The sequence below is a fragment of the Ochotona princeps genome, chromosome 2 (assembly GCF_030435755.1).
Source record: "Ochotona princeps isolate mOchPri1 chromosome 2, mOchPri1.hap1, whole genome shotgun sequence".
In the NCBI taxonomy this organism is placed as follows: Eukaryota; Metazoa; Chordata; class Mammalia; order Lagomorpha; family Ochotonidae; genus Ochotona; species Ochotona princeps.
The window spans coordinates 14,103,142-14,118,136 of record NC_080833.1 but is presented as its reverse complement, the minus strand read 5'-3'; the positions used below and the strand labels follow the sequence as shown (position 1 = coordinate 14,118,136).

The following is a 14,995-nucleotide window of genomic DNA, read 5'->3' as shown; positions in this document are numbered from 1 at the left end:
GCAAGGACGCTCATGCCAATGTGACCTCGTGTCCCCAAAGTCACACAATCTGGCTGTCAGTGGGAGCATGGTCCTAGGGACCCCACAACTCTGGGTGTATTCCCAGTCATGGGGCCGACAGCATCTGCAACTCCTTACTGTTAGGATGTCCTCGTCCTGAGCCATCCCTGGGGCTGCTGTAATTCCCCCTGGAGCCCGAGGAGCAGGAATCATCTCCACTGGACAGATGGGAAAACTGACACTTAGGGAAGGCCATGGGGATTTCCAGTTCCGTCAAGGACTAAGCAAGGACAAGTTCCCTTCTGCAACCACAGATACAGAAATGCTGGAAAAAAGTTAGCAACCAAAACCAACACATGGCTGAAAGGAAATCCCCAGGAGGCAGGATGGAGGAGGGAATCCAGGCCAGAGGGGCACACAGAGTCTGCGACCGAGGGACCGAGCGTCAGAGCAGAGGCAGGAGCCAGCAGATGCTGTTTGAATGTACTCGTTTGTCTAGGAGCAGTGGAAGAAGGGGCAGGGACGGAAAGTCATGAGAAGCACAAACTCCACTCCAAGCCTGAGCCTGGTCTAACAAGTGGTCTGACTCTGCAGCACCAGAGCCACATACACGTTGCCCAGATTCAGCCGCATCCCTAGCACCCCGAAGGCATGAAACATGACATCGTGCAAACAGTTCCATATGAATGCCTCACCAAATCAAGACACAAAGTGGTGACGAGCTAAACAACAAGGGAACAAGCAGAAGTTAGTGCACCGAAACCTGGAAGCATCTAAAAAATTAGGGATATTTCGGATTATTAGAGGCAAAAGAGAAAATCAAAAATCTTAATTCAAGAACATAATAAAAAAAGGGGAAAAGAATGACCAATCTGGAGCGGGTATTATGGAGCAGTAGGCTGCCACATCCATTGCTGACACCCGTTTGGAATCACTGGTTTGAGTCCCAGTTGCTTTCCTTCTGATCCAGCTCCCTGCTGGTACATGGGAAAGCAGAAGACAGCCCAGGTACCTGGCTCCTGCCACCAAAAGAGGAGACACAGATGGATTCTGGGTTCCCGGCTCTGCCTGGACCAGCCTCAGCCACACAGTCATTTGGGAAGTGAACCAGTGGATGGAAGATCTCTGTCTCTTGCTCTCTGATGTCACTCTGCTGTCAAATAATGTATGCAGAAGCAGAGCCAAGATTTCCCACTCAGAACACTTTACCTCCACCTCTTAAACACCTTGGATGATTCTTTGACCTTGACCATAGACACGGCCCTCATTCCTACCCCCATCTAGACCAAGTCTTCCCATTCCTTCACCTATGCTCCCCCAATCCTACCTGGCACGAAGGCGCTGGCAAGACAGGTACCAACGGCCAGTACTAAGAACGGTGAAATCATGGTGCACCAAGACCTGCTTCCTCCTGGGAGCCGAGATGCAGCAGGGGTGGCTGGGTGGCAGTGGCTGGCTGAGGTCAGCTGTTAGCTGATGTTCCGATCCTAGAGATAACCAGAGAGACACATGAGGAAAACATCAGAGCTCCGTCCTCCATTCACTGGTTCATTCCTTGATTCACTCAACAGTAGGTGGCACAGGATGGGCTTAGGACTGGACACGGAGTCCTTCCCAGGAAACTTAACCCCACACATACTTGTGTAAGGAGGAATAAATCCCAAGCTGCAAGGTAGTCACCCACTCCCACCTGCAACTCAGCACCTCCCAGAAGGTAGTTTTACACAGTGCCCAGCAAATGATGGCATGCATCAGACTCCTGGGGGGCTGCTAGCCCAGTCTCAGCCCTACACTGAGACCCTGACAGCATCTCTTTTTCTTTTACTGTTATTTTTTAAATTTTGATATGCATGGGCCCGGCACGGTGGCCTAGTGGCTGAAGTCCTCGCCTTGCACACACCAAGATCCCATATGGGCAACAGTTCTTATCCCAACAGCCCCATTTCCCATCCAGCTCCCTGCTTTATAGCCTGGGAAGGCAGTCAAGGATGGCCCAAAGCCTTGGGACCCTGCACCCGCGTGGGAGACCTGGAGGAGGTTCCTGGCTCCTGGTTTCGGATCGGCGTAGCACCAGCCGTTACATTCACTTGGGGAGTGAATAAGAGGATGGAAGATCTTTCACTCTGTGTCTCCACCTCTCTGTATATCACTTTACAATAAAAATTAAAACCAACAAAAAAAAATCTTTAAAAAATTTGAAATGCAATTACAGAGAAAAAAAAGAAAGAAAGAGATCTTCTATCTGCTGATCACTCTTCAATTGGCCACAATGACTGAAGTGGGCCAGTCCCAAGCCAGGAGCCAGGTGTTTCTTTCAGGACTCCCACATTGGTGCAGGGGCCCAAGTATTTGGGCCATTCTCCACTGCTTTTGCAGGTCATTAACAGGCAGCTGCATCAGAAGTGAAGCAGCTGGGACTTGAACTGAAGCCCATATGGGATGCCAGCAACACACGTGGAGGTTTAAGTTACTGTAGCATGGCACCGACCCCCATATTTTTCTTTTCAAAATTTAATTCCTTGAAGCCAGTACTGTGGTATAGCAGGTAAAGCTGCAGCTGCAACACTGGCATCTCATAGTGGGGTCAGTTGTCCCAGCTGCTCCATTTTCAATCCATCCCCTGCTATTGGACTCAGAAAGTTAGCAGAAGATGGCCCAGGTGTTTCAGTCCTGTCACCCACAGAAACCTGGAAAAAGCTCCAGGTACCTGGCTTCAGCTTGGCTCAGTCCTGCCCCTTAGAGCCATCTGGGGAGTGAACCAGCAGGGGGGAGCACGCGCTCTCCCTGTAACTGACTTTCAAACAAATAGATAACTCTTCCAAAAAAAATTACATTGCCACCCCTCCATGTGCATCTTTTTAAAGACCTATTTCTACTACTGTTTATGTAGCTGAGATGGATGCACACCCATGTGGGCCTCTGATTAGGGTAGGGTGGTTTTAGGTATGGAGGAAGGTGGGTGGGACAAACATTTCAGCTGTTTATAAAAAAAAAAAAAGATTTATTTTGGAAAGTCAAATATACAAAAATAACAGAGAGAAAGATCTTCTGTCTGCTGATTCACTCCCTAAGTGGCCACAACAGCCAGAGCTGAGCCAATTCGAAGCCAGGAGCCAGGAGCTTCTTCTGGTTCTCCCACGCGGGTACAGAGTCCCAAGGCTTTGGGCTGTCCTCAACTGTTTTCCCAGGCCGCAAGCAGGGAGCTGGATGGGAAGCAGCACCACTGGGATTAGAACTGGCTCCCATATGGGATCCCGGTGTGTGCAAGGCGAGGACTTTAGCTGCTAGGCTACTGTACCAGGCCCTCAGCTCTTTTTCTAAGTGCATTCTAATAAGCTCCCAGGTGATACTGTGTTGCTGGCCCCAGGACAGTAGCCAAAGACACACTGTTCCAGAACATATGCCTCTGGGTCTTTTAATGATAACTGTGTGTCCCACAGCACAGGTGCCCAAGTGAAGCAGCCTATCTTTTCTTACATGGTCAACAGCTGTTACAGGACAACTGCACCTGCTAGTTCACTTCTGGAGTTTGTCATTTATGCTGAATATAAGAATGGTGGGAGGAGCACACAGGCAAAGACTGGCTGGTGACTGTGGCTGTTCCTGGGTGTTGAATGGTCTTTTTTGCATTTCCCTCATTTTCTTCTGTGTTGAGAAGAAAACTTGGCCTGGAGGTACCCAAGGGCCTAAGTCTGTGTTTCCAAATCCAGCTTCCTGCTAATGCGCACCCTGGGAGACAGTCGGTGATAGCCGAGTACTTGGGCCTATCCCATCCACCATCACGGGAAACATGCATTGCTTGCAGGGCTCCAGGCTTCAGCCTTGCCCAGGCCCAGCTCCTGTAGGCATCTGGGAGGTTTTTTTTCCATTTTTTAAAATTATATTGTTGACAATCTTTACATAGTTAATTAGGGTCAAAAGGTTCAAGGGCTATAGGAAAGTGGGTAAGACTATTATTTCCTTATTGTTTCCTTCCTGTACCTGAGGTAAAGGGGGATATTGAGGGAGAGGCATCTGGGAGTTAATCAGCAGGTGGAAGTATGCGTGCTCTCTCTTCTGTCTTTCCACTTTCAAATAAATAAATTTTTAGAGATTTATTTTTAAAAGACTGGAAGGGAACACATCAAAACATGAACTGTGTTTTCCTTTAGGCAGAGGGACTGTGAACAATTATTTCCTCTTCTTTTAAAATCTTTTTTTTTCCAAGTTGTTGAAAAAGAGCGTATATTTAGGGCATGAGAACGTTTCTGAGCTGTGGTCACCCTGTTGGGATGACAGGGGACAGCTCCACTGGCATGGAGACGCGTTCTTGTTCTGTGCACTAGTGTTACTGGAAGCTGTGTAATTTTCAGTGGCCAGTTTCACTGGGAAATAATGTCATTACTTCAACTCCAACCAAGATGGAAATGATTATACCGCTGCTTGTGGGAAATGGCAGACTCCCTGCTGTAAGGAGGGCGCTGTGCAGATAAGAAGCTCTGTACCCCAGGGACCAGGGATCTTGACCCCACCTTCATGCCAGCCTTGTCCCCAGGCAGAGCCAAGGCCTGGCAGGGAGGGGGAAGACTGAGAGACCTGGGCGGGAAAGCAGGAGTTCCAACAGCACTGAACTCTGCGGGATGTCTGACGGTGGCTCAATTTTTTCTTTCTACTGTACACACAATGGAATTGAGATAAAATGTTGATACAGCGGAAACTAACGCAACATCCTCCAACCAAGTCACCTCTTTCAAAGAGCCTCTGGGAAGGGCCTTGTCCAGTTTGCTGCCTCTGAACCCTGCGCCATCGTAGCTGCTGAGCGCTTCTGAGAGCTTCTCAGATGTGGCTGTTTGCTTCTGTGCTGCTAGTGCTGGGCCACAGTAAGCCTTAACACCACTTGAACGTGTGAAAAAGGGGGAGGGTGGGGAACAGGAAGAATCACCCCCAATTTTGTGTGCACAGACAAGTTCAAGTGCTGGTGGGGATGTAAGCTGAGGGGGAGTCAGAGAGCTGACAGGCAGGACTGCTTTGAAAAAAGACACCACTTGTGACCCTGCCAACCCCACGTGAGCACCAGTTTGAGTCCCAGCTGCTCTACTTCTGGTCCATCTCCCTGCTAATGTGTCTGGGAAAGCAGTGAGAGATGGCTCAAGTTCCCCTGAACCCACATGGAAGATTTGGATGGAGTTCCAGCTTTCTTGCTTCACCCTGGCCCAGCCCAGGCCCTTGCAATCATCTGGGAAATGAACCAGGGGATGGAAGATCTTTCTCTGTTTCTCCATTTCTCGGTCTTTCAAATAAATAAATCTTTTTTTAAAACTGCTTGCATGCAATACAAATTCCCATCAGCCCTGTTCACAGCAGCTTCACCCCTGCTCATGTGCAGCAAACCGGATGAGCAGCCGGCAGCGAGGATGGGTGATCATCTCCAAGAGCATACGACACAGACGGGTCTTACTAAGGCAGGCTAGGTGAGGAAACTAGGCCCCAGAGCACATACTGCATGGTCCCAACGACACAAGGCAGGGTTAAGGGTCCCCTTTGGGCTTTGGAGGGTCACCGGTGGGCTCAGTGTGAAAACCCAAGAAGCTGCCAACTTCGCTATGGACATTTTCCTGTACATCTGATGTATTTCAACACATAAAAACCACTTTTTGGAATTTAAGTGAACCATCCGTAGAGAAGACCCGTAAGAAGCTCCTGGCTCCTGGCTTTGGATCAGTTCAGCTCTGGCTGTTGCAACCACTTAGGGAGTGAATCAGCAGACAGAAGATCTTTCTCTCTGTTTCTTCTTCTCACTGTAAATCTGACTACCCAATAAAAATAAATAAAATATTAGGAAAAAAAAAAGAAAAAGAAAGAAATCACTGAGCATTTTAGCACTGGGGACGGCACTCCAGGGGGTCAGGCAGAGCCAAGCTGGCAGAGAACACTCAGAACTGGCTTTGGACATACTGAGATTAAGGTGTCTGTTACAAGTGGAGACATCAGAGGGGCACTTAGATACACAAATTTGGCATTTGGGAGAGAGTGGCTGGCTGGAGATGAATGTGGCAGTTCTGGGGACTGTGGGTGTGGTCAATCCTTTGCTGGAATTCCAGGAGCTCACACAGGGAGGGAGGATGGATACACTGGTCACTGCGTAACAAAGACCTTGAAAAACCAGGGACTGAGAAGGAAGTCTTGAACCTGACAAAGGCTTTATGCAACAAACCCTAGGTGCTTTTATCCACACTAGAGCAACCGTGGCAAACGCCATGAACTGCCTGTGATCAGGAAGATGGTGGAGGCACCACTGGTAGATGGTGTACTGATACAAAAATTAGATGTTAGCGCCGGAGTGGTGGTATAGCGAGTAAAGTTGCCAACTAAAAAGCTGGGTGCTGCTTCCTGTTCAGGCTGTCCCCTACTGATCCAGCTTCCTACTGTGAATCTGGGGAAAGGAGTAGAAGATGGCCCACGTGTTCAGGGCCCCTGCCAGCAACCTGGGAGACCCAGATGAAGCTCCAGGCCCTGCCTTCGGGCATGGCTCAGCCCTGGTCATTGTGGCCATCTAGGGTGCGGACAAGCAGACAGATATTTCTTTCTCTGTAACTCTGAGTTTCAAACAAATGAGTAAATATTTAAGCAAAACAAAAACATGTGTTGAAATCGCAGCGCAGATGGATTAAGAGAAATCCCCCCTACCCAGCCACTCACAAGGAGGCCATAAAGTAATGAGATTCATAAAAGATTTATCAGCTTCCGGGACGTCTGGGAACAGTGAGCACAAAGAAAGGGATGCTGAATGAGTGAAACAAGGGCTCAGAGCTTGTGGTAGCACCTCCCGTGCTGGGAAACACGACAGCTTCCACGCTCTGCACCGAGAATCCAAGGTGGATGAAAGAACCGGGAAGAGAGTCGCGTGCCCTGCGGAGACCTCGAGAGCCTGTTCAGCTGAGCAACTCTCTTCCTTGCTGCACGGAAGCTCTGTGACCAGGACCTCTGTAGCCAGCCCTTGCACACCAACGTCCTCTGTAAATGCTGAGTGCAAGGCCCCTCGGTTCCAAAGGGAAGCTCTGAATATTGGCCCCAGGAATGTGCGCTGAGTCGGGGTTAGCCCAGAGGCTGATGCCTTCTCCCTTGGCCTCTGCCCCGGACAGAAAAGGGGCGGGGAGCTGGGAAATCCTTCCAGAGCCGGCCCCTCCCCACTGACTCCACCTCTGGAGCATGCTCCATTCTCCCAGAGGCCTCTGGCAGCCCTGGGGAGTGACTCCTCGCTCAGGCAGAGGCTGCGGCGGGGGGGGGGGGGGGGGGGGGGGGCAGGCCGCCCACTCCTCTCCCTCTGTGCTCTGATAGTTTGGAATAGGGCTCTGGGTCTGTGCCAGTCCCCCTGCCAAACCTGCACCTTATAGCTGGGACTTTCTCTGTGAGGCTGCCAGCTACGTGCCCTGATTATTTATACCAAGTGTGCAGAAGCCTGGCTGGATTCTGGGCCTGGGAGAAAGAGCAGCCATTTGGCAGGCAGTGGAGGGGACAAAAAGCCAGCCATGGACTGGGTCTGAAAAGATCCAGGGCGAGGGACAGAGTAACAGGACGGATCCAGGGCGAGGGACAGAGTAACAGGACGGACACAAATCATCGCCCTTTGTGGAACTCGGGATGGCCTGCACCGTACCACTTATACCCACGGATGGCCTCACAAAATCCTTGCAGCAACCGGCAGGGGGAGGAGGGAAGAGGGCTGTGGTCCCAGGTTACAGTTCAAGCAGCTGAGCAGAAGGTCTCGGCGAGGCAAGGACAGAGTGTGATTCAAACCAGGCTGACTCCCTGGGCCTGTTTCCCCCTCCTTCCCATGGCGAAGAGGCAGAGGGGCTCCAGGATACCCTCTCTGTCCTGTACTCCTCCCTGGGAACACAGCGAGGCCAGATGTGGCTAGGGCAGGAAACCAGGCAGGGGTGGGGACACAGCCAGATGAGGGCCCCTACCTGAGCGGCCTGGCCAGGCGGCAGGTGAAGAAACACAGCAGGCCCAGGGCCAGTCCAAGGAGCAGGCAGCTGAGGACTATGGTGAGCACCAGGTCCAGGGTGGGAGAGAGGAGGACCATCCTGGGGCAGAGTGTCCTCAGAAGTGGCTACGGACCCTGGACACACGCAAATTAGCTGTGGACGCTGGCTCCTAAGCCCTGGGTCAGTGGCAACGACCTGGCTTTATCCCACTAGGTTAATCCTGGAGGATCAGTGAGAAGGGATGAAACTCACCTCCCCTTGCCCGCCTCTGCATCAGTCCCAGGAGGGGCCTGACGCTCACTCCTACTCTACTCATTTATTGCTGGTTTCCAAACACTTACTGAACATTTACACGCAGCGGAAGGAAACAGTGAGGAACAGGAGACGTGGTGTTTGCCTGCAGGGAGATAGCTGCCCAGCCAGAAAAAGCACTTGCCCTGTGCCAGCCATTGTGCCAGACACCAGGAGGTAACCAAAGGAAAGAAGCCTCAGGGTTTTCCCTATAGCAGTAACTGCTCCAACCCAGTGGGAGGCCAGGCCAGGGCACCCCTACCTAATGTCAAGACAACTGCTCTTATTGGGCACCTACTGTGTGCTGGCTCTATCTGAGTTTCCTGCTAGGATTCCCACGTGCACACTCGAACCCTTCACCCTGCCTTGCACTGCCTCGGAAGTGGGGCAGCAGCAGGCCTGCAGGGCAGCCGGAGGCTTCAGCTACCCAAGCCAGCTCCTCAGGCTTAGGCGAATGGACAGCTGCCTGTGGGGAGGGACCATTCCTGCTCTCCGAGTTGGCCCTCTCTCTGCTTCTCTAGTATCATCTGGGTCTCCTCCACAAATCCCACAAAGTCAAGATGACAGTTAAGGCTCCCATCTTACAGATTCAGAAACTGAGGTTCAGAGGTGATGTCACTCCCCGCCCTCCCCACAAACACCCACTCACACTCAACTATGCCTCTCAGCCCAAGCCCTGGTCCACACCAGATCCCATGGTACAAACTACCCAAGTCCACTTTCCTGGTGCCAAGGAATGGTCCCCTTCCTGACCCTAGAAAGGCCACGGCCTACTCTGACCTCCCAGGGAAGCAGGAGAGCCACCTTCATAACCACAGCACACCCCCTTTCTCACCGTTCCTTTCACTCAAGCTGTGTCAGGTTCTCACAAGAGGGACTGGGCTTGTAAATTGGGGACGGTCAGGCTCAATGCCAGGTAGAGAAACTAAGGCCTCACAGCCAGTAAGTCCGGCTCACACCTCTGAAACCTGACATAGTTCTCAGGGGACCGAGGACTGGGATGTGACCTTATCACACCCCCAGTGAGCAGCCCGACTCCCAGACACAGGAGGTCCTGCTGCAGCATGGTGTCTGTGCGCTGGAGGCTTGGGTGGGGTGGGGTTCCTCATTCACAGGGCACAAGTCTCAGCCAGGAGCTCTTCTGGAGGGCAAGTATTCAAAATGCGTGAGCTGTCCCGAGTGTCTGCCTGCCTTCCTGTTTCAAGCTGTGTCTTCATTGTCCTGCACCTGCTCCCACCACCTGCTGGCGGAGCCCCAGAAGAACAGGCTTGGCTTCCTGTAGCCAAAGCCCCCTGCTGTTTCAGGGACGTGTTGGGTGAGAGGATCATCCCCGAGGTGGCCCAGAAGGATGGCCTGGGGTCACTCAGACCCAGGCCACTTCCGCCTTGGATTCAATCATCTCCCAGGACTCCCTTGTCATCTCTACCCAGCAAGCTCACTAAGTTGACACGAGGCTGGTGGCATGGTTGTCACCCTTCATGACCATCCTGGACCCGGCAGGGCTCCTGAAGCAGTCATTGCCCTCAGGAAGACCCCAGCCTCACGTTCGCAGCCCAGAGCACACGGGCTGGAGTCTTTGAGCAAACTCCCCGCTGTTGCAGAATAGGAGAGTCTCAGGTGGCCTGTGGCAAAACCCTGGTCGGAAGTGGGGTAGGGCAGGAGGGAGTACAGCGCGCTCTGGGGCTGTAGCAGTGTCCCTTGTCAGCACGTGGGAGGAGTGACAGTGTGTATCGCTCTGCTGAGATTTGAATCAAGGAGTTGGGCAAGAAGCAGGGTTAGAATGGGAGCCCAGCGAGACAAGATACAACTCTCCAGATAAACCTCTGTCCCTCCCAGTGTACAACTTGGTCAGAATCCCTGGGTAGAGAATGAGAACCTGTATTTTACAAGCCATCTCAGGAACAGATTGTCTTAGTGATCAACCCATTGCCCAGAGTGGAAGACTGAGGCCAAAAGAGAAGGAACACTTTGCCTAGTGAGAAGCAGCCCTAGCAGCAAATCGCCTGTCTCCCTTTTCCTTCTTCCCACAGACAAGGACACTCAGCCCCAAGGTTATCCACCAGGTCTCCCTGGCTTCTCAGAGATGTAGTTGTGGAAAGCAAGAAGGGCGCCTGCAGTGTGGCAAGTTGAGCAGGAGCTGCAGCTGCTGCCGGTGGAGGGAGCCCTGCTGAAGGCCAGCCCAGGCAGGTGACAGCTTCAGGGTCACCACCCGGCTGGTGAGCCTTGCAGGCTGGGACATGATCCACTTGCAGGCTGCTGCTGCCTCTCAGGAAGGAATGTGCTGAGGGCAGAGTGGGCCCCAGGTCAGATCCAAAGAGAGACTTCCTTTGGGGATGTAGCTAGGCCTATTCCTCCAACCGTGGGCAGCACTGAGCAACAGGAGGAGTTCCCCAAGGTTTGGGGCTGAGCCATCAGCTGTGCCTGCCCACCCTTGTCCTGACACATCTGCACACAGCCTTCCCTGTGCTGGAACATTCCTTGCCTTCCACAGAAGCCTCCGCACTTCCAGGCTGCCCCACCACCCCTAGCCCAGCCCCAGTAGCAGTGGCTCCTCCCCCACCTGCCAAACCAAGGCCTGAGGCTTCTGAGGCAGGCAGTGATGGGGTGGGAAGAAAGCTGGGCCAGTCAGTGCTGGGGACCTCACCCCTGTAGGCCTCAGACTTCTCATCTGCCAAGCTGAGAACCAGGAGAACCCATGGGGTTGTTGCAAGAATTAGGTGTTCCTGTGCAGCGCCTGGGCTGGCTCTGTGTCCATCTCAGCCCAGAATCACAGCCAAGGGGTGGGCAGGGGCAAACAGGATGGGAAGGGGCCCAAGAGGGGCCGGCACTGGGAATGGGCAGACCCAGCCCTCCCTGCTCCATCAAGCTGCCTTTGCTTCAGGGCTCACCCGCAGGCTCACTCACCCAGACAACTCCCAAGCTTCCTGCCTTCAAGGCTCCTAACATCAAGAGCTCCCCTGCCTCCCAGGCACCTGTGCCTGGAAAGGTACGGGTCAAGGGGTGCCATGCTGCCAGATCCTTCCCTCACACAGAAGTCCACGCATGCACATATCAACACACACACACACACACATGCACGCACACACAAACGTGGGAGGAAAGGAATAAAGCACCAGCCAGTCTCACACTTTCCTCCTTGCTACAGAGGAGTGCACACTTAGGACGGGTCAGCCAGAAGGCTCCACGGAGTAGGGGAAGGAAGCAGGCCGAGAGGGCAGAGTGAGCAGGTGTTCTGGCAGTGAGACCCCAGTGCACAGAGACCATCGCCGGGGAGAGGGGAAGAAAGGCAGCAGGTGGCTGTGAAGGCTGGACTGCCAAGCCACCCTGCTCCCTTCTGGGCTTTGTCACCAGCTCCATTCTACAGGCAAGGAGGCTGAGGCGCAGAGACCACACAGCAACAGAGCTGGGGGCGGAAGCTCCAAGGCCATGGGGTCCTAAGTCAGAGCCTTTCTGAGGCTCCCTGGGACAAGAGGATCAGCTCAGTGCCCGAGGACAGCGCCGTGGGCAGAGGCCTGAAGCCAGCCAAAGCTCAGCTGGTGGGAGGGGAGGCAGCAGCTGTGGGGAGGGGCCTGCGCCTGCTGGCAGGCCTGTGAGCTGCTGCCACCCCACAGGGGTTCCCGTTCTGCTCCTGCACACCTTTGCTCTGACCAAGCCTGCAGCCGAGCAGGACAGTGGGGATGGGAGGGCACTGGTGTGACAGGGCATGGTCAGGGTGTGTGCCATCCATCTCAGATGTTTGCTAGGACTTTGCTGAGCACCCCCTTCCCCACAGTGGGAACCCCTGTGGTAGCAGGAGACACGGCTGTCCCCTTCTGACACTCCTAATCAGCATCAAAAGAAAGCAGAGAGGGCACAACACCTCCCCAGGGCTGCACAGCAGAGACAGACAGAGCCCCACTGAGCGGGGAAGGGCCTGGGAAGCTCTTGGAGGGGTGAGGCAATCTGCAAGGCATCACGTGGACACCAATGCTTGGAATCCTGTACAGTCACAGTCTGTACTGACTGAAGAGAACAATCTGAGATGCTTCTAGAAAAATCCTTACTTTATGGGTCCGGCACTATAGCGTAGTGGTTAAAGTCCTCGCCTTGCACGCACCGGGATCCCATATGGGCACTTATTCTAATCCTGGCAGCCCTGCTTCCCATCCAGCTCCCTGCTTGTAGCCTGGGAAAGCAGTCAAGGGTGGCCCAAGTGGGAGACCCGGGAGAGCTCCTGGCTCCTGGCTTCAGATTGGCTCAGCTCCAGCCGTTGTGGCTGCTTGGGGAGTGAACCATCAGACGGAAAATGTTCCTCTCTGTCTCTCCTCCTCTCTGTGTATCTGTCTTTCCAATAAAAAAATAAATCTTAAAAAAAATCCCTACTTTATATACTCTGCCATCACGTACTGGTTATACTGAAAGCAAGACTTTGCCAGGTCTGCCTAGGTGCCAGCCACGGTGCTTGATTTACAGTAACCCATTTGGTCTTAACCCATCTACAAGGCAGGCAATGTTACTGTCCCCATTTTACAGCTGACAGATTAGAAGTACAGAGAGGTTTAAGGGTTTGCCCAAGGTCACAAAGCAAGCATGAGGCCAAGCCAAAACGTTACTAGTCTAAGCTCCTAAGGCAGCTCTCCAAACTCTGGCCGCAGGAGATACAGAAAACACATCACCGAGTTGTCAGGAAGTAGATTCAGCAGAGCTGCTCTGCAACTCATGCAGCCCTGGGGAGGAGCCTCCCACGACCCTCCGTGTAGAAGACGGACAGTGACCCGCTGTGTACCGAAAACTGTGGGCAGGGCCAACATGAGTAGAACCTCCAGAGGACACAGGCAGGGGTTCCTACATGCGCAGGGGCTCCTGCACGGGCAGGGAGCCAGCATGTATCAGGATGGCTCCGTGCATCAGGGCCTAAGAAGAGCAGTTGTCATGTTCCCAGCAGGCACCCTAGCCAGTCTGCCACGCTCCTGGCCACTGCCACTTATGAAGTTCATGGTGACCCTGGTACGAATGGGCAGAGGCAATGCCCAGGCTTCCTGATGGGAAGGCACTGCTCACTGGCTGTGTGGCCTCAGGCATAGTGCCTCACCTGTCTGGGCCTGTCTGTTCACAAGTCACACGATGTGACTGCCAACCACGCTTGTGTCACCGTGCTACCGCCTGAACGCACTGCTGCGCAGGAGAGAAAAAACCAGCAGGTGGGTGTGACAGGAAGCATCAGCTGACAGCGGCACAGAGGCGCACCCAGGACTGTTCCCAGCATTTCTGACGCATTTGTTGGCCCAGCCCATATGACGTGACCGTGGGGACAGGGGCTACCATTACTCCCACGTGCATAGCAGCTAGGGACCCCAGCCAAGGCCACACAGCAACTCCCAAGATGAGCAAAGAAGGGGAGTGTTGGGAGCTGAGGCTCAGTCTTCTAAGCACCTGGAGAGGTGGGGCCACCCAGGACAGGTTAAAAGCTCCAAGAATGGGGCCCAGCGGCGTGGCCTAGTGGCTTAAGTCCTCGCCTTGAACACGCCGGGATCCCATATGGGTGCTGGTTCTAATCCCAGCAGCTCTACTTCCCATCCAGCTCCCTGCTTGTGGCCTGAGAAAGCAGTTAAGGATGGCCCAAAGCTTTGGGACCCTGCACCCGCATGGGAGACCTGGAGAAGGTTCCTGGTTCCTGGCATCGGATCGGCGCAGTACCGGCCGTTGAGCTCACTTGGGGAGTGAATCATCAGATGGAAGATCTTTCTCTCTGTCTCTCCTCCTCTCTGTATATCTGACTTTGTAATAAAAACAAATAAATCTTTTTTTTTTTTTTTTTTTAAAAAGGGAACTGAAGGGAAGGTAGGCCACGGTCGTGCAGCAACTGTACATGAAAGGTGGATTCCGACCAGGCCAGTCTGGCTCCACACCCTGTATCTCTGGCTCCACATCCAGCATCTCTGCCACCCCTCTATCCAGTACCCATCTGCCAGGGTAGCCTTCAACACTGACGCCCCAGCCACTCCGGGACAGTGTGTGACCTCACTCAGACTACGTGTGCATGTGCCTGAATGTGTATTGTGCGTGTGGTGGGAGGGGGAAGAGGGTGCCCTGGCAACGAGCTGCAGGACACCAAGGCCACTGCGCTGGTACAGACTCCCCGGGCCTTGGTACGGTCACGGTGTCCCTGGGGGCACTCACTCTCTAAACGGTGAGCCCCTCCCTCCCAAACTTCTCCACCTCCCCCAGGGCTGTAATTCTGTCCTGAGTGAGATGGGTAGGTGCTGTGCATGGTTTTGAGTCCACGTTCTGGCCCAACTCTCCTAAGCTGTCTCCTCGCTGGGAAAGTAGGGGTAAAGGACTTCACTGGGTCTCTGGGACAGGCTTCCCGGCAGGGAAACACTTGCGAGTTCTCCAGGGTGATGTCTCCACCACCCCTCTGATGGCCACCGTGGACACCTGCCGCTATTCTGGCGGTCATCTGCAATTCGCTCCCACCTCCCAAGAGCATCACAGCTCACTGGGAAGTGACCCTGCCTGAAGCTTGCTTCTGAACATTTTGGTTCCACGAGCCCATGGATGGTTAGCAGTGGCGTTTCTGGTCCTGGGACTGCATAGGTGATCTTGCAGTACAGTGTCATCCAGTTCTTCCCCGGCCATGCAGGGCTCTCAGTGGTTGACGCTCTCAGGTGCATTAGCAGGGAGCTGAACGGTAAGCAGAGTGGCTGGGACTTGAACTGGCACTCAGATATGGGATGCAGGTGTGGCAGGCAGCAGCT

General features: G+C 53.6%; 1 protein-coding gene across 1 annotated transcript in view; it reads right to left on the bottom strand.

Annotated features, from left to right (window-relative positions):
* The window catches only part of ALPL (alkaline phosphatase, biomineralization associated), a 53,806-nt gene that overhangs the window by 14,842 nt on the left and 23,969 nt on the right, over nt 1–14,995 (bottom strand). The window contains exon 2 of the mRNA XM_058676408.1: nt 1,328–1,487. Within this exon, the coding sequence (XP_058532391.1) occupies nt 1,328–1,388 (61 nt within the window). The 5' untranslated portion in view covers nt 1,389–1,487. The remainder of the gene's footprint in view (nt 1–1,327; nt 1,488–14,995) is intronic.